Source organism: Myotis nattereri (genome assembly GCF_964212035.1).
Source record: "Myotis nattereri genome assembly, chromosome: 2".
Taxonomy (NCBI): Eukaryota; Metazoa; Chordata; class Mammalia; order Chiroptera; family Vespertilionidae; genus Myotis; species Myotis nattereri.
Window position 1 is genome coordinate 211,202,787 of NC_138076.1, and position 26,787 is coordinate 211,229,573.

A 26,787-nucleotide genomic window follows, 5' to 3' on the forward strand; every position below is an offset into this window, starting at 1 on the left:
TTAAAAAATAAATCATAAAACAATAAAAATGTTTGGCACATGTGTGTTATTTTCAAATCTAGAGTTTACTGCTTTAACTTTGAGAATATTTTGATTTACAAAATATTTTACTTTACAGAGTGTTCATTAACTGCTGTTACAAAATCACGATAGCACCCGGCCAGCATGGCTCAGTGGTTGAGCATCAACCTATGAACCAGGAGGTCACGGTTTGATTCCTGCACATGCCTGGGTTGTGGGCTCCATCCCCAGAGTGGGGCGTGCAGGAGACAGCCGATCAATGATTCTCTCTCATCCTTGATCTTTCTCTCTCTTCCTCCCTCTCCCTATCTCTCTGAAATCAATAAAAATATATTTTTTAAAAATCATTACAAAGCAGTATCATGTCATAACAGAGTTACAGGGATGACATGAAAGAGGAAGGATGGACTGCATTTGTGAAGGGAGTCAAGCCCACTGGTCAGAAGATAACCCTATGAGTTTTATAATAAAACTAGAGGCCTGGTGCACGAATTCGTGCACTGGTGGGGGGCATGGCCTGCGGGGATGGGCCCACTGTGGGAGTGCACTGACCACCAGGGGGCAGCTTCTGCATTGAGAGTCTGCTCCCTGGTGGTCATTGTGCGTCATAGCGACTGGTCTGGTCTTTCCACCATTTGGTTGCTGGGCTTTTATATATATACTAGGGGCCTGGTGCACGAAATTCGTGCACTGGGTGGGGGGGTGGGGAGTGTCCCTCAGCCCAGCCTGCCCCCTCTCACATACTGGGAGCCCTCAGGCGTTGACCCCCATCACCCTCCAATCGCAGGATCGGCCCCTTGCCCAGGCCTGACGCCTCTGACAGAGGCGTCAGGCCTGGGCAGGGGACCCTCATTTCCCCCCCATCACTGGTTCTGCCCCCAACCCAGGCCTGAGGCCTCTGGCCCAGGAATCATGCCTGGGCAGGGGACCCCCATCTCCCTCTGATCGCTTGCTCCACCCCCCGCCCAAGCCTGACGCCTCTGACCCAGGCTTCAGGCCTGGGCAAGGGGACCATCATATCCCCCCAATCCCCGGCTCCGCCCCCCCACCCAGGCCTGATGCCTCAGCCAGAGGAGCTGACCCTCATCACCCTCCGATCACCAATCACCGGATCGGCCCCTTGACCAGGCCTGAGGCCTCCGGCAGAGGTGTCAGGCCTGGGCAGGGGACCCCCAGCTCCCCGCGGTTGCAGGCTCCGCCCCTGCCCAGGCCTAACGCCTCTGGCCTAGGCGTCTGGCCCGGGCAGCGGGGACCTGCAGTGGCAGCGGGGGGCGCCGCGATCGTGGGCTTCGCTTTAGACCCAGGCAAGGGACCCCCTAGCTCCTGGGACTGCCAGCTTCAACCATGCCCAGCTCCCATCGCTGGCTCCACCCCTACTTCCTGCTATCACTGGCCAGGGCAGCAAAGGCGCCTGATTCTCCAATCATGGCTGGGGGGCAGGGCAAAGGTGGCCCCAGGGCCGCCTTTGCCCTGCCCCCCGGCTCTTAGCTCCCCCCTGGTTTCCGATCACTGTCAGTGGCAGGGGGCTTCTTCCTGCTTTCCCTTTCGCCTCCCTGCATTGTGCCTACATATGCAAATTAACCGCCATCTTGTTGGCAGTTAATTTGCATATAGCCCTGATTAGCCAATGAAAAGGGTATCGTCGTACGCCAATTACCATTTTTCTCTTTTATTAGTGTAGATAGATTGCCCACACATTATAGCACTTTCATGTACATTATCACATTTATGCTTATGTTGAGCCTGTGAGCCACGTCACTAACCTCATTTTACAGATGAGGAAAATAGGCTCCCTGAGCATTCGACTCACCCAACATCATATTGTAAGTAGTTCTGGATGGAATTCAGTTTCTGGAACTTGAAACTGATTTGTAAACCTAACACTGAACTCTCATTAGGCCATCAGAATGCATTATATCATCTAATCTCTGCAGCAACAATTCTTTTTTTTAAAAAATATATTTTATCGATTTTTTACAGAGAGGAAGGGAGAGGGATAGAGAGCCAGAAACATCCATGAGAGAGAAACATCGATCAACTGCCTCCTGCACACCTCCTACTGGGGATGTGCCCGCAACCAAGGTACATGCCCTTGACCGGAACAAACCTGGGAACTTTCAGTCTGCAGGCCGACTATCCACTGCAGCAACAATTCCTATCACACCTCATTTTATTTTTATTTATTTGAAAATATATTTTTATTGATTTCAGAGAGGAAGGGAGAGAGAGAAACATCAATGATGAGAGAATCATTGATCGGGCATGTGCCCTGACTGGAAATTGAACCATGACCACCTGGTTCATAGGTCGATGCTCAACCACTGAGCCATGCAAGCTGGGCTCACACCATGTTTTACAAATGAGAAAAGCAAGACTTTCAGAAGTTCAAGTAATTTGCCCAAGCCAGGATTTGAATTGAGCTACGACTCAGTACCTGAGCCCTGAACAGCCCTACTGCACTGTGCAAGTGAGCACTCCAGTTCTCAGTGATCCTGACTGCCATGGTGCAGCTGGTGTCAGACACACCTGGGTTAGAATCCCTCCTTGGCCATGTACCAGCTCTCTCACCTTAAGATCATTTTCTTGCCCTAACCGGTTTGGCTCAGTGGATAGAGCATCAGTCTGCGGACTCAAGGGTCCCAGGTTCGATTCCGGTCAAGGGCATGTACCTTGGTTGTGGGCACATCCCCAGTAGGGGGTGTGCAGGAGGCAGCTTATTGATGTTTCTCTCTCATCGATGTTTCTAACTCTCTATCCCTCTCCCTTCCTCTCTGTAAAAAAATCAATAAAATATATTTTTTTAAAGAAAGATCATTTTCTTAGCTTTCTCTTACCTTCATGTTCCTTGCTTATAGAATAGGAATCATATGTATCTGGCTTATAGCATCTCCACTTTTTCTTTGATTTTGCATTTAACCCAATATGTAATCATTACTGTTGTCTGCCTTTATCTGTAGGGCATAAGCTACATGAGGAGGGCCTAGGACAGTGATGGCGAACCTATGACACGCGTGTCAGAGGTGACACACGAACTCATTTTTTTGGTTGATTTTTCTTTGTTAAATGGCATTTAAATATATAAAATAAATATCAAAAATATAAATCTTTGTTTTACTATGGTTGCAAATATCAAAAAATTTCTATATGTGACACGGCACCAGAGTTAAGTTAGGGTTTTTCAAAATGCTGATACGCCGAGCTCAAAAGGTTCGCCATCACTGACCTAGGACTATCTGTACACATCTTGTTCACCACTGTAACTCCTACATGCAGGACCGGGCCTGGCACATGGTGCATACCCAATAAATATCTGTTCAGTAAACAACTCATCCCAGTGGGAAAAAAGTTCTCTTTCCCAACTTCATTAGATATGACTTCCCTGGAAGGATTCTGGTACAAGTAACCAGGGCAATGAGATATTATGAATGGCCACCCGTGGGTCATTTGGGACCATCTCCTGCCAAGGGAGGTAGGAGGGTGACTGGCAACCCTGCCAGAATCACAGGTGGGGCCAGTATCACAAGAGTGACCCATGCAGTCACACAGGCCTCGGGGCTCACAAGGGCCCTGCACATGGGTTAATGCTCTGCTGTTGCTCTTGAAATTCTGAATAATTTTTGAACTAGGACCTTTGCATTTTCATTTTGCATGGGGCGCTGCAACTTACGCAGCTGATCCCGATCACATCCAATGGGTGGTGAGGGACCAAAAAAAAAAAACACGGAACAGAAGGAAGTTTTCTACCGAAAACAAGGTTGGGGAATGATAGAAAGTCCCAAACTGGAAACATTGTGTCTATGTGCCCAGCTCCTCATGAAATAGACTGTGAGCTCCTCTGAAGCAGAGATTATACCTTATTCAGTGCTGTGTGTAGCTTGAAATGGTACCTTGCGTTTTCTTTTAATTAAGTTTATTATTTTGAGATAATTTGTAGATTCTACATACAGTTGTAAAAAATAATATGAGATCCTGTGTGTGCTGTAGTCAGTCTTCTCCAATGCTAACATCTTGCAAAACTGTAGTGCCATATCACAACCAGGATATTGACAGAGATACGGTCAAGACACAACACTGCCATCACCACAGGCCCCATCGCCACACCCACTTCCCTCCCACCTCCGTGCCCTTCTCCTGGCAAGCACTAATCTGTCCTCCATTTATATAATTTTGTCATGTCGAGAATGTTACATAAATAGACTTATACAGTGTGTAACCTTGTGGGACTGGCTTTTTTTTTCACTCAGCATAATTCTCTGGAGAGTCATCAGTTGCATGTAACAATGGTTCATTTCTTTTTACAGCCAAGTGGTATAGATGTACCACGATTTAACCATTTCCCATGGGAGGACATCTGGATGTTTCCAGTTTGGGGCCATTATAGATAAAGCTGCTAACAACATCTGTGTGTGGATTTTTATGTGAATAGAAGTTTTTATTCTTTGGAATAAATGCCCAGGACTGCAATTGCTGAGTTGGACAGTAGTGGCATGTTTACCTTTCAAATATACTGCCAAATTGTTTCCCAGGGTGGCTGTTCCATTTTGCATTCCACCTGCAATGTATGAGGGATCCAGTTTCTCTGCATTCTCGACAACAGTGGCGTTTGTCACACTGTTTTGTTTTATACTTTAGCCATTCTAATAGGTGTGTACTGACATCTAGTTGTGGCTTTAATTTGCATTTCTCTAATGACCATTTATGTCGAACCTCTCTTTCTGTGTTTATTTGCCATTTGTATATCCTCTGATGAAATCGCTCTCTGTCTTTTGCCCATTTCCTAACTGGATCATTTGATTATTGACTATTGACTGTTAGTTCTTTCTATATTCTAGATATTAGTGCTTTATCACATATGTGCCTTGCAAAAACTTTCTCCCACTCTGTCGCTTGTCTTTCCATGCTATTAACAGAGTCTTTCACAAAGCAAAAGTTTTAAATTCTCATGAAGTCCAATGTATCCGTTGTTCCTTGTATGGATCATGTTTTTGGTGTCAAGTCTAAGAACTCTAGCCCTAAATCCTGCAGATTTCCTACTGTTTTATTCCAAAATTTTTATAGTACTATGTTTTACATTTAAGTTCATGATACATGAGGAGCTAATTTCTGTATAAGGTGTGAGAATAGGTCTACGGCCTTATTTGTTTGTGTTGTTTTCTTTGCCCATGGATGTCTAATTGCCCCAGCACCATTTGTTGAAAATGCAATCTTTCCTCCATTGAATTGCTTTTGTATAGTTGTTAAAATTTAGTTGAGCATATTTGGGTGGACCTTTTCCTGGGTTTTCTGTTCTGTCCCATTGACATATATGTCTGTTCCTCTACCAATAGCACACAGTCTTGATTGCTGTAGCTGCATAATAAATCTTGTAAGCAGGTAAAGTGACTCCTTTTCAAAAAGAGTCTTGATTTTCAAAATTGGTGATTCTTCCTTTCCAAAATTATTTTAGCTATTGTAGTGCTTTTGCCTTTCCATATAAATTTTAGAATAATTTTACCTGTAACTACAAAAAAAACCTTTCTGGAATTTTGAGAGGAATTGTGTTAAACTATACTAATTTGGTAAAAGCTGAACTTTTTTTTTTAATATATTTTATTGATTTTTTACAGAGAGGAAGGGAGATAGATAGTTAGAAACATCGATGAGAGAGAAATATCAATCAGCTGCCTCCTGCACATCTCCCACTGGGGATGTGCCCGCAACCCAGGTACATGCCCTTGGCCGGAATCGAACCTGGGACCTCTCAGTCCACAGGCCAATGCTCTATCCACTGAGCCAAACCGGTTTTGGCAAAGCTGACCTTTTTACTATGATGAATCTTTTCATCCATGAACATGTCTACTTATTAAAAGTCTTAAAAACAATTTTCAGTGTTGTTAGTTTTAAGTGTACCAGTTCTATATATGTCTTGTTAGATTTGTACATATTTCTTATAAATGATATATTATTTTTAATTTCTATTATGTCCACCCGTTTATAGATGGTATATACAAATACAATTTTCGTATGTTTATTTTGTATCCTATGAGCTTGCTGATCATACATATTAGTCCTAAGAGGGTTTTTTTAAGATTCCTTAGATTTTCCACATAAACTGTGTCACCTAGAAATGGGACAGTTTTATATCTGTTTCCAATCTGTATGCCTTTTGCTTTCTTATTGCACAGGCTACACGTTCCAGTGCTACAATAAATAAGAGCGGTAAGAGAGGAATTTAAAACTTGCCTTGTTTCCAATTTGAAGAGGAAAGCATTCAGTATTTCACAATTAAGTATGTTAGCTGTAAGTTTTTTGGTAGATGCTCTTTATAAAGTTCAGGAAGTTCTCCTCTATTCCTACTTTTCTGAGAGTTTTTATAATGAATGGTTGTTGAATTTTGTCAAATGTTTTTCTGTGCCTATTGTATGAGCATGTGATTTTTCTTCTTGAACCTGTTAATATAAGTAATCCATTGGCTGATTTTAAAATATTGAAACTTACATCCCTGGAAGAAACTCCACTTAATCATGGTAAATAATTCTTTTTGTTGTTGTTGTTAATCTTCACCTGAGGATATTTTTCTATTGATTTTTAGAGAGAGTGGGAGGAGGAGACAGAGAAAGAAACATCGATGTGAGAGATACAGCGATTGCCTCCCCCACGCGTCCTGACCAGGGCCAGGATCCAGTCTGCAACCGGGATGGTATAGGTCAGATGGCGAACCTATGACACGTGTGTCAGAGGTGACACGTGAACTCATTTTTTTAAATTTTTATTTGTTAAATGGCATTTAAATATATAAAATAAATATCAAAAATATAAATCTTTTACTATGGTTGCAAATATCAAAAAATTTCTATATGTGACACGGCACCAGAGTTAAGTTAGGGTTTTTCAAAATGCTGACACGCTGAACTCAAAAGGTTCGCCATCACTGGTCCATTAAGGAGCTGGGACTTTTATTCCTCTGCCTGAGAATGAACTACCCTACCCCTATGGTGCCTAAATGTCGCTCCTCATAGAGACCTCATCACCCAATTTAATGTTGCTTCCATCCCCCCTCAATCTCATGACCTTGTTTTGTCTTCATCGCGCTAGGGATCCAGAGATTATCTGATGCATCTATTCACTGACATGTCATTTTCTTACTAGAAGTTTGACATCTTAATCACTGTCTCTCTTCTCTTTTTTTAAAAATATATTTTATTGATGTTTTACAGAGAGGAGAGAGGGATAGAAAGTTAGAAACATCAATGAGAGAGAAACATCGATCAGCTGCCTCCTGCACACCCCCCACTGGGGATGTGCCCACAACCAAGGTACATGCCCTTGACCGGAATCGAACCCGGGACCCTTCAGTCCGCAGGCCGAGGCTCCATCCACTGAGCCACACCGGCCAGGGCTGTCTCTCTTCTCTTTATATCAGGACCTGGATCATACTCAATGAACTTGTTGAATGAAGGATAAATATGCCTTCGATGTCTTAATTTACTCAAGGTTTCTAGTCTTCACATAGGGGCCTTTAAGGGCACAATAGATGACAGAAACCTAAACGTGGAATCATTAACAAAACTTGAGCTAAGAACCTTGTAGGGTTCCTTTCCCTTCCGAGCCTGGTTGGAGGCTGTGATGTTTTCACGGATTCGTTGTACCTGTTCGTGACTAAGACGGGAAACAAACTGCAGTTATTCTGGTTTAGCAATGGAGTCAACACACTCCCTGACTCTCCGGTTTTCTTTCGAGAGGAAATAATGAGATTTCAAATAAGCCAATCCAAGATGCAGGAGCGATTTGAGTGACACCTCTGCAAGGTTAGAGACACACAAAGAGGTGCTGGTCGGAGGGTGACAGGAAGTACAGGTGTGTGGGCTGGGGAGGAATGTCCAGGCAGAACCCACAGCTGAGTGGGTCACACCAATTCCAGACTAAAGATATGACTACGGCCAGCGACGCGGAAGGAGGATCGAACTGAGGGAGAAAGAACCCCGTCCGCGGGTGACCAAGTGAGGTCCGGGAGACGTGTGCTCCGGGCCGTCCAAGTCGTGTTCCTTAACCAGAGGCCATTCTGGGGCGCAGGGGGCTGGCGATGGCTCCCCGTCTCCCTCCTCGCTATTTCCCGTGGGCAGGTGGCGGCGGGGCTGGAGAAGGCGGCTCAGTCTGCCCCCGGGAGGGCGGTCGGTGAGCGTCCCGAGCATTTCCCCGAATTGGACCCAGGAAACCAAACGCTGCCAGGGCCGCGGCTCCCCCGGCCTCAAGCCTCCAAGGGAGGCAGCACCTCGGGCCTGGCTCGAGAGCCGGTCACGACTAGCGAACGGCCCGTGGGTGGACTCGGGTTTCGGCAGCAAGAGGGAGCTCGCCCACCCTCACCTCTTTCCCCGCGGGAGGAGGAGGAACACCCGCCGGCACGCGAGCGGCTGGGTGGCCGGGGAGGCGGGGCGGGGCGGGGCGGGGGCCGCAGGTCGCCGTCCGGGCGGAGGAAGCAGCCGCCGCCCCAGCTGAGGCCGTGTGGCCGGGGCCTTCCCGCGGGAGGGCGACGAGAGCGAGTCCTTACGAGCTTTTCCACCCCGCTCGCTCACGTCGGCTCGGCCCCGCCCGGCCTCGCCCCACCGCTCCGGCCACCGCCTCCTCCGCGGCCGACGCAGGAGGGGGGCAAACCTCCGCCAGCGCCTTTAAGGGGCGTGGCCACGCGCCCCGCCCCCACCACCCCCCGCGCGCCAGTAAGGGGTGGGGTGTAGGAGGAGGAGCCGGGGCGGGGGGGAGGAGCCAGTGCACTGGTGCGCAGGCGCAGTGGCTGGACGGCGGACCGTGTGTTTCCAAAATGGCGGCAGCGATGGATGTGGATACCCCGAGCGGCACCAACAGCGGCGCGGGCAAGAAGCGCTTTGAAGTGAAAAAGGTTGGGTCTCGCCAGCGCCTTCCTCAGGGAAACTAGAGAGGCGCGGATGTGGCTGGCAGGCCCGAGGATGACCGAGGCGCGGGGGAAAGGGCTTCATTTCAGGGCGTTTCTAGGACCGGGTACCACGAAAGGAAGCTGGGGGGCGGGCCTTAGGGTTGATCGGCATGACTGTGGCCCACTGTCAATGTCAGTATTGGTTTCACTTAGAGGCTGAGGGGCCAATCACGAAGGTGCTTATTGAGATATGCGGAGCTGAGTGGGCTAAGGGAGCCAAGCGCCTGAGCTGTCACTGGAGTGGTGCTGGTGGTGTTGGGGGGAGGGCGGGGTGGGAGGAAGGGGGAGTCGGAGCGGTGCGGAGGGTGGAGGATGGGGCAGTGCAGCGAAAGCCGGGAACCTGAAGTACTACCGCATTGGAGGCCTCCGAGGAGCCGGGCTGATTTCCCTGCCCCGCCCCTTTCGGAAACTCGGGGTCCCTCTCCCCCCGAGGGACCCACTCCCGGCCTCGCCTAATCGCGGCGTCCAGTACCATTAGCCCCGCCGAGCAGTGTCTTGAGTGTAACTCTTGCTTTTGGGAGGTCTGTTCGTTTGTAACAACAGCCACCATGGTCATATCACATCCAGAATCCTCCTCCAAAAAAAAAAGCCTGGTGGAATTTGTTAAAAAGGAAACGCGAGCTCAAATTGTATCTTTTAAGGGAGGTTTGCGTAATAGTTGCGAACGACCTGCTAAAAGTGGGAAAGCAAAAAATATGGAACGTGTCCTTTTGCATGAAATGCCTTATAGTGGTGGTGGTTTGCTAAGAGATTGGGAGAACAGTGCCGAGTCCTACCCGAGATAAAATAAATCTGTTCAAAATGAGGATTCTGAAACAGGGACGGTGTTATTCCCGTAACCTTAGGCCAAACGCAGACAATGTGTCCCCCCCCCCCACCCCCACCCCCAGCTGCTTTTTGGCGTTTCATTGCGGGCGCTGCGTGCTCAGTGGCAGCCAGCAGCCATGTTGAAGAAGAATAGAAGTAGGATATTTTTCCTCCCGAGTTGAAGCTACCGGGTGAAAAGTGCTGAAGAAGTTACTGAGAACTGGATTGAAAGAGATGACAGTTTGGGAAGTGGCCCCAAATTAGTGGGTAAAAAGGAAGTTTGGGAATATTTATAATTGCAGAAGCCAGGAGGTTGAGTTACTTTGATGCCACTTTAAATAAACTCTCATTGGGGAATTTTTCTTAACATAAGAGTCTGAGTATGGGAAGTTGAGAACATCGGGTTATTTGATGGTAGGAGCTAAGTCAAATTCTGGTGAATTCTAGAGTTTGTTACGAAGCAGCCTTGTAAGATGGAAGTGATGACCTTGTTCTGCGTACTGACACTGGGTAGTTAGTTATCCAGCTTATCCCAGGTGACCCGTTTTATGATCCCGTCAGCATCGTAGTTCATTCTGTACCTAGCTTTTACCTCCCTACCGCATCCAAAGCTGCCTGGAATAGCAGATATTAACTTAGGCAGACATTGATCTCTTCCGCAACTGCACAGTAATTCAGCTCGGTACTTATTAAACCTGAAACAGGCACTTAAAAATTATTCCTGACTTGCTTAATGATGAAATTATTTTGAGTTGTAGAAAAAAGGTAAAATTAAATGGTGACTCATTAATTTCTATGTTGATATACTCAACCATTTGGAGAATGGGCGAGCATATGTGTAGCTTGCCATTGCTACACATCTAATATAAGACTAAATGAATGTGCCAAAACTATGTAGTATGAAATCCTACAGTGTGTGTGTGTGCATTATAAGGAGAGTGTTTTGTTCCCCCTCTTTCTCTTTGCAGTGGAACGCAGTAGCCCTCTGGGCCTGGGACATTGTGGTTGATAACTGTGCCATCTGCAGGAACCACATTATGGACCTTTGTAAGTAATTGCAGGAGGATGGGAGGAAATTGAGAAGGTTACAGAGATTGTGGCTATCCTGATGTGACCAATTTTATTCTTCACAATGAAACATAAAGCACAGGCAGAGCACTTGGGGTCTTTTGCATCTAGCCCATTGGTATGTTTGAAATAGAGTAGTTTTTTATGATGTTCTGGAGGCATAGCCATCTCAGAATAAATCTATTCAGTCTAAAGATGACAAAGCCACACTTAGAATGAATTGTGGACCCAGAGGCACTGTTGAGTCCTCTATATTTTCCATCTCGTACACAGACTCAAAAGCAAAGGTGAAAGGAAGAAAGTAAACTTGGAACAAAAATATTCAATCAGAGCTAGTTTTTGCTGGGCAAGATATATAAATAAAAGAAGCCTAAGAAGTAAGAATTTTCAGTCTTAGCCCCAATCACAGTTAAGAGGACATCACTGCTAACATCTAAACAGACAATTACACTAAAGAAATTTTATTTAAATCTCCACATATTCCACACACATGGCAGATTTGATTATAGCTATTGTTGGACTAACTTAGTAATAGGGGCCAGAATGTTGACCACACCAGAAAGAGTTGAGATTACTTTTTCATCCAGGTACTAAAATGGTTTGTTATTGAGATCAGAAATGGGGCAAAGAAATTTCAACTTTCTAGAACTGAAATTATAGGCAGTTATTTTTTAAATCACTCACCTACCTCTCCAACTTCATCTTAAGTCACTCTCCTGCTCACTGTGGTAGTGTCTCTGGCTTTCCATTCTTGAAGTATCCGTGGTCTTTTTTAGAGCCCTTACATATACTGTTCTTTTTGCCTGGAATATTCTCTGCCTCTTCTCCCCCCTACCTTGGTCTAACCCACCACTACCAATCTAAATGTGAGCCACAAATGCAAGCACATATGTAATCTAAGCTTTACTAGTACCCACATTAAGAACATAAAAAGAAACAGGTTATTTTTATTTATCCTATTATATCCAAATTTGATTTCAACATGTAATCAATGTTTTAAAGTGAGATATTTTACATTCTCTCTCTCTTTTTTTTTAAATATTTTTTTTTGATTTTTTACAGAGAGGAAGGGAGAGGGATAGAGAGTTAGAAACATCGATGAGAGAGAAACACTGATCAGCTGCCTCCTGCACACCCCTCACTGGGGATGTGCCCGCAACCAAGGTACATGCCCTTGACCGGAATCGAACCTGGGACCCTTGAGTCCATAGGCCGACGCTCTATCCACTGAGCCAAACCGGTTAGGGCCTCTCTCTCTCTCTTTTTAAATATATTTTTATTGATTTCAGAGAGGAAGGGAGAGGGAGAGAGATAGAAACATCAACGATGAGAGGGAATCATTGATTGGCTGCCTCCTGCACACCCCACACTGGGGATTGAGCCTGCAACCCAGGCATGTGCCCTTGACCGAAATTGAACCTGGGGCCCTTTAGTCCATAGGCTGACGCTCTATCCACTGAGCCAAACCAGCTAAAGCTTTACATTCTCTTTTTGTACTAAGCCTTTGAAGTGTATTTTTACACTTATATTTAGTCTTAATCTTTTTTTTTTTTAAATATATTTTATTGATTTTTTACAGAGAGGAAGGGAGAGAGATAGAGAGTTAGAAACATCGATGAGAGAGAAACATCAATCAGCTGCCTCCTGCACATCTCCCACTGGGGATGTGCCCGCAACCCAGGTACATGCCCTTGACCGCAATCGAACCTGGGACCTTTCAGTCCACAAGCCGACGCTCTATCCACTGAGCCAAACCGGTTTTGGCAACATTTAGTCTTAATCTTAATTCAGACTAGCCAACATCAAATGCTCAATAGCCACATGTATCTAATTGCTACTTCATTGAGTAATGCAGAATTATCCTATAATTGGTCTTCATATCTCACCTTGAACTTGCTCTAAGATGTTTTCACTGGTCATACTTACATACACACAAACACAGGCTATGACAGTTCTGTTTACTATTCCTAAGACATCATATAGTTTCCTTTGTAGCAACCATTTAATTTAAATTGGTCCCCTCTCATGTCCATGTTATTTACTGCTTCATTCCCAGGATTTAGCATAGTGTCCAGTACATTATAGGTTCTCACTAAATATTTGCTCATCTATACATATGTAAAAGCCTAAGCGACTGAACCACTGGTTGACCGGTCATTATGATGCTCACTGACCACCAGGGGGCAGATGCTCAATGCAGGAGCTGCCCCCTGGTGGTCAGTGCACTCCCATAGCAGGAGTGCTGCTCAGCAAGCTTACTGAGCGGCAGTGGCAGGTGGGGCCGGATGAGCGGGAGCAGTGCGCCACCCAGCCTGGGCTGGGGCTCCTCCCTGGCGGCCTGCTGCTTTGCGCACTACTACGTTCCTTGGATGGGACCGAAACCAGCAGTCCAACATCCCCCAAGGGGTCCCAGATTGAGAGAGGGCGTGGGCCAGGCTGAGGGACTCCATGCACTGGGCCTCTAGTTGAATAATAAAAACGCAGAATTGGGGAGTAGTTTGTGATCATTGCAATTTGGAAAGCACAAATCAAATATTTTGTGTTGGAAAGCTATCATAGCAAGTGTTGGTAGCTTATTGCCATTGGTTCCTTTGAGTTTTGACCCTGTTTGCCTTTTCACACAGCAGTCAAAGCAGATCAGCAGCTACCATGATGTTTAATATTGATAGAAGGATCTCATCACAGGAAAACACACGCACATTTTTAAATGTGTTTGGGTGGGGTATTTGATTACATGCCAATTTCTTGGCTATGCATTTCTATAAGGAGTTATGCCTAAGGAAATTTTACTTTTGGGGGGCTCTCTTCTGTAAATAGTTCAGGATTTTATATAACATTTATTATTTTTTATTTTTTACCTCTATATTTAAGTTGTGTGTCTGTCTGGGTGGAAGAGAATGCACTTCTTGGAAAGATGACAGACAAAGGCCATTGATACTCGGTCTTCTCTTAGAGTTGACCACTTAAGGCAGGGGTCCTCAAACTACGCCGCGGGCCACATGCAAATACAAATAGTGTATTTGTTCCCGTTTTGTTTTTTTACTTCAAAATAAGATATTTGCAGTGTGCATAGGAATTTGTTCATAGGTTTTTTTTAAACTATAGTCCGGCCCTCCAACGGTCTGAGGGACAGTGAACTGGCCCCCTGTTTAAAAGGTTTGAGACCCCTGACTTAAGGGATTAATGTAGGCTTCAGTTAGACACCTGCTTTATCATATATTTTAAATGTCAAATGAAAAAATAGAACTGAACTCCTATAGCAAAAAATTATGAAAGTAGTATTTTCAAGTTGTATCTTTTATTCATTCAGTAAATACTTATATCCTGGACCTTTCGCCTAGGCACCAGAATAAAACAGTGACTGAGATCAAATCTGTATCCTTAAGAAACATACCCTTTTCTTTATTAATACAGTCACTAAAGGAATCTGATTGCCACAACTGGACTTGTCTTCCTTTCAAAAATAAATGGGATATGATTCTTTTTTTTTTTTTTTTTTTTTTTTTTGAGAGGAAGGGAGAGAGAGATAGAAACATCAATGGTTGGCTGCCTCCTGCACGTCCCCGACTGGGGATCGAGCCCGCAACCTGGGCGTGTGCCTTTGACTAGAATTGAACCTGGGACCCTTCAGTCCACAGGCCGACACTCTATCCATTGAGCCAACCCTGCTAGGGCTAGAATATGATTCTTGAAAAAGACATTTTGTTAAAGATGAGAATAAGATTCTTGGTTTAGCAATGGCCATTTTATAATATATTCTGGTCTGGCATTAAATGACCACGTAGATACATAGCTTTAAATAAATAAGAGTGAGTATGGCTGTGCCCCAGTTGAACTCTCCTACAAAGCGTTCTGTCTAAAGACTTCCTTGATTGAGTCCAAATTGATACTGCGTGCCTGTATTTATTTTATATTGCCCCATGTTTTGGTGGCTTACAGAGTGGATTAAATGTACAATCACTGGGTGTTTTTCCTCCGTACCTTAGGCAATCTAGTTCCAGATGAAGAGGGCATCCAAGAGGCTTAGACCCAGCCTTTGTCCATAGAAGTTAGTCCCTTCCTCAAACCACAGCTTCATCAGTGTTTTCAAAGCGTGGCATCTGTTCACTTCCAGGATGAAGCTGTTTCTTCCTTAGCTTTTATTGAAGTTTAAAAATCCCCAAGCTTTGTATATCACATGAAATAAGCTTCTGCCTTTGCCAGGGGTGTGATAGGAAGCCTTTACATGTTGCTTGTCTGTCTGCTTTTGGTTGAATATTCCCTGTTCTTGCCATAAGCGTCACTGAGTGGCAGGCCCCACATCACTAACCCACTGGCAGAACAGATTTGCTTTGTTGACAGTGTTTTAAAGACTTAAGATTTGACGTCTTCGTGCAGAGTGGGTACAGTTTGTGGCAGGTCTCTTCACCCCCTTTTATCACTTCTGTCCCAGTTCACGTGTGTCTGCCTGACTCCTTTAGGCTTCAGAGGTTCACATGGGTCAGCCTGGGTGTTCTGAGGGCCTACAAGGAAGCATTTGTCAAGAATTGGGAAAAGATACCAGTGATCAGAACAGGAAGAGTTATGAGGCGACTTTGAGTTTACGAGATTTACCAAATTAGGAGGAATCGCTTTCATTTAGACAAGTCAGGTTATGTTCAGAATTAAAAAGTACCTTTTCCTTCATAACTCTGTTCTTGAACAAGGGTAGGAAATCATTGCAAAGCATACTGTTAAGTCACATCTCTGCCTTATCTGTTCTTCACCCCTTTTCACATTCATTAAAAAAACAGCCTAATTAATGATCGGAGATTTTGTTCAGTTTTACTCCACCGCTCCCTGCACCCCGCTCCAAGCATGTCATTGTGTAATTGTGCAGGTAGGACTGCTATAGATGAAAAGGTTGTTGCTCCTGCGGTCTGTGATCTTGTTGCTCTTGTTCCCACAGGCATAGAATGTCAGGCGAACCAGGCATCTGCCACTTCTGAAGAGTGCACCGTTGCGTGGGGAGTCTGTAATGTAAGGAAACATCTTTCCCTGTCAGCATGGCTTGTAAATGTATTACCACTTTCCCTGCTTTGCCAGTCTTGAAAAATAACTAGAAAAAAAATGACCAGCCCAACTTTCTCCCAAAAGCTATACAAATAGTTTAAAAGATTAAACTTTTGTGCTATTCACCTGTTACAGGATAAGAATTATTCATTATTATAGAGGCACTAGTTTGTCTTAATTACAGGGTGGGCCCACCTTTGTTATCCACATTTTGGAGATTCATCTTTGGGTACTGCTTTCAAGAGCCTATGGCACAGGGTTTGGAATATTCTCCTGTTAGTGGAAATCTTTACCTTCTAAACAGATTTTTTTTAAGGGTAGGTGTCCTATGGAACTAAGTTGGATGAATAAATTGAGTGCTTGTGTGTGCGTGCATGCTTGCATGCATTTTAAGTATGACAAATGTACTATATTCAGATTTTTGAGGGGTGTCCCTTTTTAAACATGGCTCATGCCAGAAATGTTTGGTGCAGCATTGTTGGACTGAATGTACGGCCTTCCAGGATGTGACAGCTGTGAAGGATAACATGCATCAAACATGTTATTTCTAGCATATGTTAAAATTCATTTATAGCCATACAGTCCCAGTCAGATGAGCTAAAATTGTTCTGTCTGGACCTCCTGTGCCAAGGGTCCAGAGGACCCACAGCCCCCTGCATGGCACAGACCTAAGAGGCTTGGAGTCAGGCCACCATTCCCTGCTGTTGCGACTTAACTTACTAAGTGACTTTGGGCAGGTATTTGACATCTCAGCCTGGGTTCCCTCATGTAAAATAGGGCTAACAGTAGACTGCATAGAGTTTAATCAAAATGAAATGATTTTATATTCAAAGTGCTTTGAACACGTCCTGACACATAGTAAGCATAAGTTTTTGCTAAATACGAAGTGCAAATTGGGAGTAGTGGTGTTTACTGCAGAGATAGCAGCTATCAGTGCTTAGGGCTCACATGTAGCTTGTGGTTATCCTCTTAGTTCTGTCAGGGCCTCTGGGCAGTGTCACGGGAGCCTGTATTGGCTAAGGGACAGCGTTAGTTACCTTTGGGGATAAAGAAATAAAATATATAGGGCTCTTTGCTCCCCTGGCATTCAGGCAGATACTAAGAACCAGGTTACTCTGTGGTAGAAGGAAAGGAGAGTGCACTTCCCGTAAATTTGGCTACGGAGAGACTTACTCAGCCTGCCATAAAGAGGAGCCAGCATGGCCTGGCAGAAACCTTTGGACTAGCCATGGGTTCTAGTTCTGGGTCTTTTACGAAAACCAGCTCCATGAAATAGGCAGGTCACTTAACTTATCTGGGTTTCAGTTTCCTGTCTATAAAATGGAGATGATAATACCCGTCATGCTTGCTTGCTAGAGTTGCTGTAATGCTCAATGATGGAGTATGTTAACATCTGCAGTAAACTGTGAAGACGGGTCAGTGTACTCTGAGACTGCTCAACATTTCCATAATATATCTTAGATTATTAACAGGAAGAAAGTTGGGGTCAGGCAGGTTCAGGGTTGCTGTCACCTGCCATGTAGCCTCATTTGCATCCCCTCTTTCCCTCATTTTCTGAGGTGATTGGGGCATACAAGGACCCTGGGCTGCTGCAGAGTGCCTACTGGGGAGTGGCGGGGGAGAGGGGTGTCTTGGATACCTTAGGTGAGTCTGTCCCCATGATTGAGGAAAATGCCTCAGCTTTCTGCCTTTTATAAGTTTTGTGGGGTGTGTTGTTGTTGTTTTGTCCATAATGGGTTGTACGAGAGTCAACAGGAAAGGGATCTTCCAAAAGCTGTCACTCTGGGAGAATATTTGTCCTGTTGAATATCCATAGTGTACTAGCTATGGATTCCACTCTTAATTATGGAATTCTGATTTTGTCTTTGTCAGAAGACAGTTCACAAGGTAATAATCTATATTGTGATTCTTCTTTTAAGTTCCACGCATGTTACGGGAGACATAACTGACCAGGTTTCAAGACTGTTATTAATCGAAGCCTGCAAATGCTTTCATTGTTTTGTGTCAGCATTTCTCCCCTGTCCCCACCTCAGCTGACCCATCACAGACTAGATGAGGAGGAACACTTGCCACTTCTTTCTTAATACTCTGCCCATATGAGCAGGGGAGGGCATAAATGGCCCTTGCAGAGGTGTTGTGATTAGCATCTGCAGGTCATTAAAGGTGCCAGGCACACAGGCTGTCCTTTCCCCCAATCTGAAAGCTAACTCCTAGCTCCCTGTCAGTTACCAGTATTCTTGGTATTCTTGCCTTTTTACTTCCTATCTTGATCGTGAAATAAGTCCTTTGATGCTCTTTCAGCCGCTTATGGGAAGTTTCCCCAGCAGAATACTTCCTTTTACCCTATTTTTTTACGTCACTTCCTTATAAGACAAAACCCCTTGCCCATTAAAGGCGTGTTGAGTACTGAGGTCTCGTAATAGCAGGTGTTTGTGAACAAGTCTGGAAACCAGGTTCTTCTAACAGAGTTGAGCTGGGTGTGGGAAGGTTGGGGAAGGACCCATCTCAGCTCTGGATGGGTGGCAGTGGCAGGGCACTACCAGGGGCTGAGAAGGCTCTTCTCCTGGGGTTCTTATTCTCCAAGGAGAGGGGAGTACAGCTGGGGACCAAGAATGGGGAGGTTTGACATCTGCTTGTGTCCAGGAGTGTAGGAGCATCCTTTACAGGCCGAGTAGGACTAGGGAGCCACCGTACTTCCCTTAAGAGGAAGGGAGAGCACTCACTGCCAGAACATGCACTTCTTCCTAAACAGTTTCCTCCTTTAGTAGTACTGACATTGCTAGCAGATGCTTCATTGGAAATGTCCTCGGACCTAGTCAAAGGGTGTGAGTTGTGGCCTTTGCCTCTCACTGTTTTTATCTCCCATTGTCCTTCTCCAGCCCCGTGTGTGAACTACCCACTGCATTGGAGACATTGTGAGTAGATGGTTGAGCCTACACAGTTATTTTTAATAAAATGTATCTTTTCTTCCAGCATGCTTTTCACTTCCACTGCATCTCTCGCTGGCTCAAAACACGGCAGGTGTGTCCGCTGGACAACAGAGAGTGGGAATTCCAAAAGTAGGTGTCTCTGGCTGTTTCGATGTTGTAAGCCTGGGCTCTGTGGTCAGTGCTGTTTTTTGTCTCACCTCAGGCTGAAGGCTGCATAGTCCTAAAGCATGGAGCCATGGAGCATGGCTTTTGGTTAATTAAGGAACTCATCTGTGTGGAAAATCCACAGACGTGTGGCCAACATTAGAAGTTCGCAACCTAAAAAAATAAAATAAAAAGAAGTTGGCAGTCTTGCGTTTCCCAACTGTCTTGGGTCTATGAAAGAGAATTTCATAGGATCTGCAAACTATTAAGTATTTTCAAAATCACATCATGATGGAGGTAACCATCAGAAGGGCTTATTAGCTTTTCTGATTATACATATATGTACTTGTTATGTTGTATATGGGTGGGTATACATATATAATTTCTTTACCTTAGCATAGATATGAGCATCTAATATAGTAATTTACCTTGCTTTTTCATTTCATTTTGGAGATTTTTCATATCCACACATGCCAAACTACCTCCTTTCAAATGGTTGCAGAGTATGTTTTTTGTGTAGATGTACTGTAATTTATTTCATTCCTGTTGATAGACATTTAGGTTTCCAGTTTTTCACTATAAAAAATAATGTGTAGTGATGAGCATCCTTATACATGAATCTTTGTGTATATATGTGAGTAGTATATATCTGAAACAGTAATTCTTAAAAGAGGTATTTCTGAGTAAGGAGAATATACACTTTCATTTTTGGTAGTGTCAGATTTTCCTTTCCTCAGAATATGTACTAATGTACACTCCCTCCAAACAGTGCATGTACACCCCTATACATGCAAGTTCAAATATGGAGATAATCAGGGAAGCTAAGAAGCTCTTGCTGGTGATCTCCTCCAGGAGTGAGATTAAAAGACTATGGTGGGAGACTCATTTTCCATCTTAGCTACTCTGATAGTTGAGAATTAGTATTCAGTTGCATTTTTAAAATTTTTATGAGAAGGGGGATTTTTATTTCAATATGAGTTTTGATTAATAGAATATGATTATTTTTAAAAACAAAAGAAGTAAGATTCCTTAGTTTGTTACGTGTTTAGAAATCCCTGATTGGTACAGTTATTTTGCTTTTAGACTGGGTTATTTACTTAGGTAAAGAGTTTTGGAAGTCATATCATATGCATGCTTATTTATTTTTTTAAATATATTTTATTGATTTTTTACAGAGAGGAAGGGAAAGAAATAGAGAGTTAAAAACATCGATGAGAGAGAAACATTGATCAGTTGCCTCCTGCACATCTACTGGGGATGTGCCCACAACCCAGGTACATGCCCTTGACCGAAATCGAACCCGGGATCCTTCAGCCCACAGGCCGACGCTCTATCCACCGAGCCAAACCGGTTTCGGCTGCATGTTCATTTTTAAGAAACTCAGTATCTAGCTCAGGGGTGGGCAAACTTTTTGACTCGAGGGCCACAATGGGTTCTTAAACTGGACCGGAGGGCCGGAACAAAAGCATGGATGGAGTGTTTGTGTGAACTAATATAAATTCAAAGTAAACATCATTACATAAAAGGGTACGGTCTTTAGTTTTATTCATTTCAAACGGGCCGGATTCGGCCCGCGGGCCGTAGTTTGCCCACGGCTGATCTAGCCCATATTATTCTCTATTCAACAAAGTGCATGCTAAGTAATATGTAAGATATACAGATGTCTGAGACGGTCCTTCCCTGTTCTTGGGGGAGCTTGTGTTCTGAATGGAACCATGACAGTAATACATGTCCAGGCAGAAGCACTTTTCTGAGCTCTTAAGAGGCCTTTGTGACTTGCTCTTCCCTAGAGCAGGCTCAGGATTCTGTTTTGGACCAGAACTGTCTGTGTTGCCCATTACATATGCCCAGGGCTGAGCCCAAGCACTGGGGAGTGTGAAGAATTCCATATGTGGGCCTTTGACACCGTCACTGTATCCAGCCAGTGACTTTGCCAGGGAGTAGTTTTCTTTCTTTTTTTTTTTTCTTTTTTGTTAATCCTCACCTGAGGTTATTTTTTCCATTGAGAGAGGTTGGAAGGAGTTGGGGGGCAGGAGAGCGGCGAGATGGGAGAGAGACACATCAATTGGTTGCTTCCTACACGCACCCTGACCAGGGCCAGGGAGCGAACCAGCAACCCAGGTACATGCCCTTGACTGGGAATCAAACCTATGACCCTTTGGTTCACAAGCCAATGCTCTAATTACTGAGCATACCAATCAGGGCCAGGCAGGGGTTTTCAGTGCATTTGGAAAATAATTTCATAAGGAACAAATTACAGCATTCTTTAATCTGATAGGCAACTTCTAGGTCGTTCTCCAGCCCACTAACAAACACTACAGCTTTACCCTGTGTGGAGTTGGGCACAATTTTTTTTAGACAGTATTCAAGTTGATTTCTTATGAAACAGTATTCAAGTTGATTTCTTATGAAGCCAAGTACCCTGGCTTTCATCCATATAATGAAATATTTTAATCAGTGGCTAACTGCCCAAAAAGAACCAGGACACAAGATTAAATAAGATAATGAAGAGTTTTGTGTTCAAGAAATCCATTTATATGTGAAGAAATTTCCTGACCTTGTTTACTTTTATAATCTGATTAGAGCCAAATTTGGGCTTCAGGGGAAATCATAAACCGCTTGAAATTCATGCTTAGTTTTCCACTTTCTGTAGTGGGGTTTTTGTGTGTGTGTTTTTTCCCCCTCTTTCTGATGCTGAATACAGTCATAGCTGTAATGGCCCCTGGTGGTAGATTTTGAAAATGAAGACTGCCCTGTTACTATTCTCGTACTTGCCTTACCCCAGACTTGCCTGAGTACTGAAGTGGAGGTGCAAAAAGGCTGCCATGGGTAAAGGGAGGTCAAGAGCTCAAACTGTCTGAGCCACTGACTCGAGCCAGCAGGTCAAGTTCCCTTTCACAACCACCAGTTCTAACTTCTTCTCACCTCCCTCATACTGCCCAGCACCTCGCTGGTAACTAGGAGGAGAGGAAGGTGGGCATGACTGAGTCCCAGGGAGGGACCTTCACTAAGGGGGTGGGAGGTGGTAGGTAAAATACTACAGAGGATGATAAGATGAAAGGGACAAGAGACCAGTGGCATAACCCAGTTTGGGAGCACACTTACATCTCTTCAAAGTTTCCATCCCATTTGCTCATGTGTTTAAACAGGTCTGATCGTCTCAGGAAATTACTGAGGAATTAATAAAATAATTTACTTTGTCTTTCAGGTATGGGCACTAGAAAAAGAATATTCTCCATCAAGCTCAACTGTTTTGTTACTCATTTAATGACTTGCCCTCCTGTTACTTAATTGTAAGTTAGATAGAACTGGGTCTTTTCTGCTTTGTCTTTTCAGTTTGCTATTCCTGCAGTCCTATTGTGTTCCGTGTCAAATAAAATCCAGTTGGATTCTATATTAGATGCTGTCTCTTGTGTATGTGAAAAAAGTGAACGTAAATGTAGGTTCCCCTCTTCTCGGTCGGACAGCCAGCTTGTGAAAGTGAGACGTTTGTGCGTTAGAGCCAGAGCAGAGGTGTCCTGCGCACACATCACTCGGTCACAAGGCTTCTGTCCACATCCTGGTTACTGATGGCAATCTTGGGCACGTCGCCTCTGCTCCCAGCTTTCCTCCTCTATAAAGTGGCTTCTGAGGACTCACTGGCATCATGTGGGCACAGACAGAGGCTTTGTAAACTGTAAAACGCTATACAGATGTTAGCTCTGTGTATGACATTCTGCTTTCTCCTCTTAGTTTAGAAAAGTAAACTGGAAAAAAATCTAATAGGTCATCTTGGCTGGCAAAAGAATAATACATGAACCCAAGTTAAAAATTGATGTAACTAAAATTGAATTAAGAAGATAACTTAAGTTTCCTTCACCACCACCACTTTTGGAAACTTGTTTGAAATGTGTTGGCCCTGTGGACTTGCCAGTTATAATATTCAATGTCTGTGTATAGACTCTTTACCTGAGAAGCAGACTAGTTATTGCGGTGGTTCTCAAAGTGTGGTCCAGAGCAGTGGTCGCCAACCAGTGGTCCACAGAGATCTGAAAGGTTGGCGACCGCTGTTCCAGAGGACTTCTGGCGGCACCTGAAATGCTTTGAGGAGGTTCATGAAGTTTCTTTTCCAACTGCCTGTCTGTATGAGGGTAGCTTTTCTTTATATAATTCAACCAAAACAACGTATTGAATGAAGAAGTAGACATGAGAATGCAGCTGTCTTTTATTAAATCAGATATAGAGATATCTGCAAAAATGTAAAACAGTGCCACTCATCTAATTTTTTTGTCTTTAAAAATAATTGTAATAAAAATATTTATTATGTTAAATGTGATGGGGTTTTGTTTTTTATAAATCTTTTAAATTTCTCGATTTTGATTTCCATTATGGTAACTATAGATATAACCCATATAAACAAAAATTCTTTAAGGTCTTCAATTTGTAAGATCATAAAAGGATCCCGAGACCAAAAAGTTTGAGAGCCTCTAACTTAGTAATAAAGAACTTCAAGTCTTGATAAATCTGGATCCAACCCAGCTTCTCCACTTACTAGTACAGGCAGTCCTTGGGTTACGTCAGACTAGACGTACGTCGTTTCTTTCGTGGTTACGTTGCCATCTCCCATTTATTTATAAAAAAAAAGTTCCGTCATTTTGACGTATATACATATGTACTTTATGTTTTTTATTTATTTACCACAAGTAAAGGTCAGGAATTGTTACCTTTCTTTTAAATTTTTTTTACTGTTTCACTTAATTACGTACTGCTGTGTATGTGCTCCATGTGAATGAAGTAGGTGCTTATGTAGGTGGGTTCCAACTTACGAAAATCGCATTACGTTGCACCCTAGGAACGGATCTCCGACGTAACCCGAGGACCTACTTGTAGCTACCACACACGTCTGGCACGGAGCAAGCACTCACATGGAGGTAGCTGCTACTGTTGCTGTTATTTTAGGGCTGCCACCTGTGACAGAAATACCCTCTTTTAAACCCCTTTCACGTTGGTCACTTAAACTGCATGAATAACTTTCAGTAGCGAAAAGTACGTTAGCTTTTCACACAGATGACATTATACTGTGTATATTTGGTGAGTTCCCGGGTATTTATCAGGACTCTTGGTTGCTGAGTACAGAAACTTAGCTCCTGCTTAGGTAAAGAGAAACTTATTGGAGAATGTGGGGCTGTGGAATGGAACAGGCTAGGGATACAGCCAGACCTAACAGTGACGAACCAGGGAATCCCTGCTGGTATTCTCATTGCTGCTGCTCCTCAGAGGCTAACACCTGTGCCACCCCTTCTCCCACTGCTCCTGCCACTTGAGAGGGACTCTCCCAAGTTCTGATTCTGAAAATCCCAGCTGGGCCTGGTGCCCATAACTGGACGAATCTGTAGATGCACATAGAGAAGAGGGACTGCCTTAGAACCTCACAACTGGAATGTAGGGTAACAGCTGCAGGGAGAATGGGAATGGTGTGGGAACGACACAGCAAGAGGTGTCTACCTAAACCCTCGCTGGGAAGATTTACCTTGAGCCAAAATGTCTTCTTTTAAGATATATATCCAATATTTTTTGTGTTGCCTTATGCAAGTGGTGGACATAAATCTTACTCAAGAAATTAGTGGAATTATTTGCTGAATGCCTACTATGTGCTCTACCTAGAGGACACCACTAACTTAAAGTCTCTGCCCTCAAATAGTTCACAGTCTAGGAGGAGATTGTTGAAAGAATGAATGAATGATGGAAACTGATTCTGGAGAGCTTGGCAGGGTCCAGACTGGGCTTGATCTTGAAGTGCCCATTCCCTCTTGGTTTTCCTTCTGACAGCTGTGCCCTGTAGGAGCTTCTGTTCTTCAGCCTGCCCCTGAAGGTTCTGGTCTCGGTCCTGCTCTGCCTGGGAGACCTCATCCTCACCTGTAGTCAGTGTACCAGACCCTCAGATGGGCTCCTGACCGCTAATTGTGTGCCTCTCTTCCCAGAGTCACTTTCAGTAACCTCTGGTTGGTAGCTTGAAAGTGTATTCATACACAGAAACCGGATGAATCAAAGTGTCTTTTCCCTAGAGAGCCTGTTGATAGTGATTTACCAGCAGACCATTGCACAGTTGTGCCCATTATCTATCCCTGATTGTGTTTCTCAGACACTCAAACTCAGCATGTCAAAAATAACGGACCTCTGATCATTTTCCCATATTAATGTCATTGTCACTCATCCAATTCCTGAAGCCACAGACATTTCAGATACTCTCCTTTGCCTCTGCATTTAATTAAACATTAACTTCTATTCATTCTGCTCTTATACTCTCACTAAAATCTGTGTCATGTTTTCCATTCTCACTGCCAGTGACAGAACCCAACCCTCTTCACTTTTTTTTAAAAAATGTTTTTATTGGTTTTAAAGAGAGAACCTATAAAAGAGAAACATGTATGTTTCTCTCTTTAAAACCAATAAAAACATAGATGTGAGAAACATCGGTTGGCTGCTTTCCGCATGCCCCCCTATAGGGCATCGAGCCCGAAACCTGGGCATGTGCCCTGACCGGGAATCAAACCGGCGACCTTTGGGTGCAGGGCACCATGCTCAACCAACTGGCCAGGGCTCATTTTTCTCAGAGAAGGTTGAAGTTCCCTGACTGGCCATGCTGTCATTAGTCTCCTTGCTACAACCTGAAGTGAATCTTTAATTTGGTCTGATGCCCCTTCCACTGGTTGAGAAATCCCCCGCCTTGATGGAAGCAGAGTTCACTTCCCATCATAGACTTTGAACATGCTGATCTTGGCTCTCCAGCAAGGTGGGTTACCTAACTTCCACCTCTCAGGGACACTCACCCTGCCATCCATTATGACCGTGGGTAGCAGCGCTGGCAGCACCCATGGCCCAGTGCAGGTAGAAAAATGGATTATGAAATCCAGTGTTTAACAGCATCAACAGCCAACACCTTCCCAGACTAGTTTTGTGGCATTGTGTTGGCTGTGGTCCCCATGGCTGCCCGTTTTCTGACCCCAATTCCCCAACACCCCTACTGCTCCTGTGAGCTCTCCAAGTCCTTGTAATTGTTTTTGTTGTTCTTAATCCTCACTGGAGGATATTTTTCCCGTTGATTTTTAGAGGGAGTGGAGAGAAGGGAGGGAGGACAGGGAGAGAGTGAGAGAAACATTGATGTGAGAGAGACATGGATCAGTTAGTTGCCTTCCCGACTGACCGAGGCAGGGTATTGAACCTGCAACCCAGGTATGTGCCCGTGACTGGGAATTGAACCCATGAGTCTACACCAGTGGTTCTCAACCTTCCTAATGCTGCGACCCTTTAATACAGTTCCTCATGTTGTGGTGACCCCCAATTTCATTGTTACAAATTGAACATAATTAAAACATAGTGATTAATCACAAAAACAATATGTAATTATATATGTGTTTTCCGATGGTCTTAGGCGACCCCTGAGAAAGGGTCATTCGACCCCCAAAGGGATCTTGACCCACAGGTTGAGAACCACTGGTTTACACTCTTACCACTGTGCAACACCAGCAAAGGCTCTCCAAGTCCTTTTCGTATTGACTCTACTATAAAAAATCAGTCAGCTCTTTGGAGCCCACTGCCCACTCTCTCAACTGGGCCCTGACCCCATAGTCTGCAGAACCTCACACAGCCTGTAGTGTCACAGAGTGACCCTGTTTCTGCCCGTCCTTTCCAGCTTTGCATGAGTCCCTCAGCCCATTGGCTAAGCTAACCTCAGTTTGGAGAGCTCGGCCTGGTAACATTGAACATTTGTATCACCTAACTAACTTTAAAGAACCCACCACTGGCTTCTCATTTAACTTAAAATTGGAACTTCTGCCCTAACCTGTTTTGCCCAGTGGATAGAGCATCGGCCTGCTGACT

The 26,787-nt window shown here is 44.3% G+C and overlaps 1 protein-coding gene across 2 annotated transcripts; it reads left to right on the top strand.

Annotated features, from left to right (window-relative positions):
• Positions 1 to 8,795: 8,795 nt before the first annotated feature.
• Positions 8,796 to 23,237, top strand: RBX1 (ring-box 1; the record flags this gene model as incomplete). Of its 2 annotated transcripts, XM_081084631.1 has the most annotated exons (5): positions 8,796 to 8,893; positions 10,723 to 10,801; positions 15,750 to 15,820; positions 18,827 to 18,912; positions 22,136 to 23,237. In XM_081084631.1, the coding sequence occupies exons 1-5, from the start codon at positions 8,816 to 8,818 to the stop codon at positions 22,146 to 22,148; spliced, it is 327 nt and encodes a 108-aa protein (XP_080940757.1). In that variant the 5' UTR covers positions 8,796 to 8,815. The 2 variants fall into 2 exon arrangements, with proteins under 2 accessions (XP_080940757.1, XP_080940758.1); XM_081084632.1 differs by lacking the exon at positions 22,136 to 23,237 and having other exon boundaries at positions 18,827 to 18,916.
• Positions 23,238 to 26,787: the final 3,550 nt, after the last annotated feature.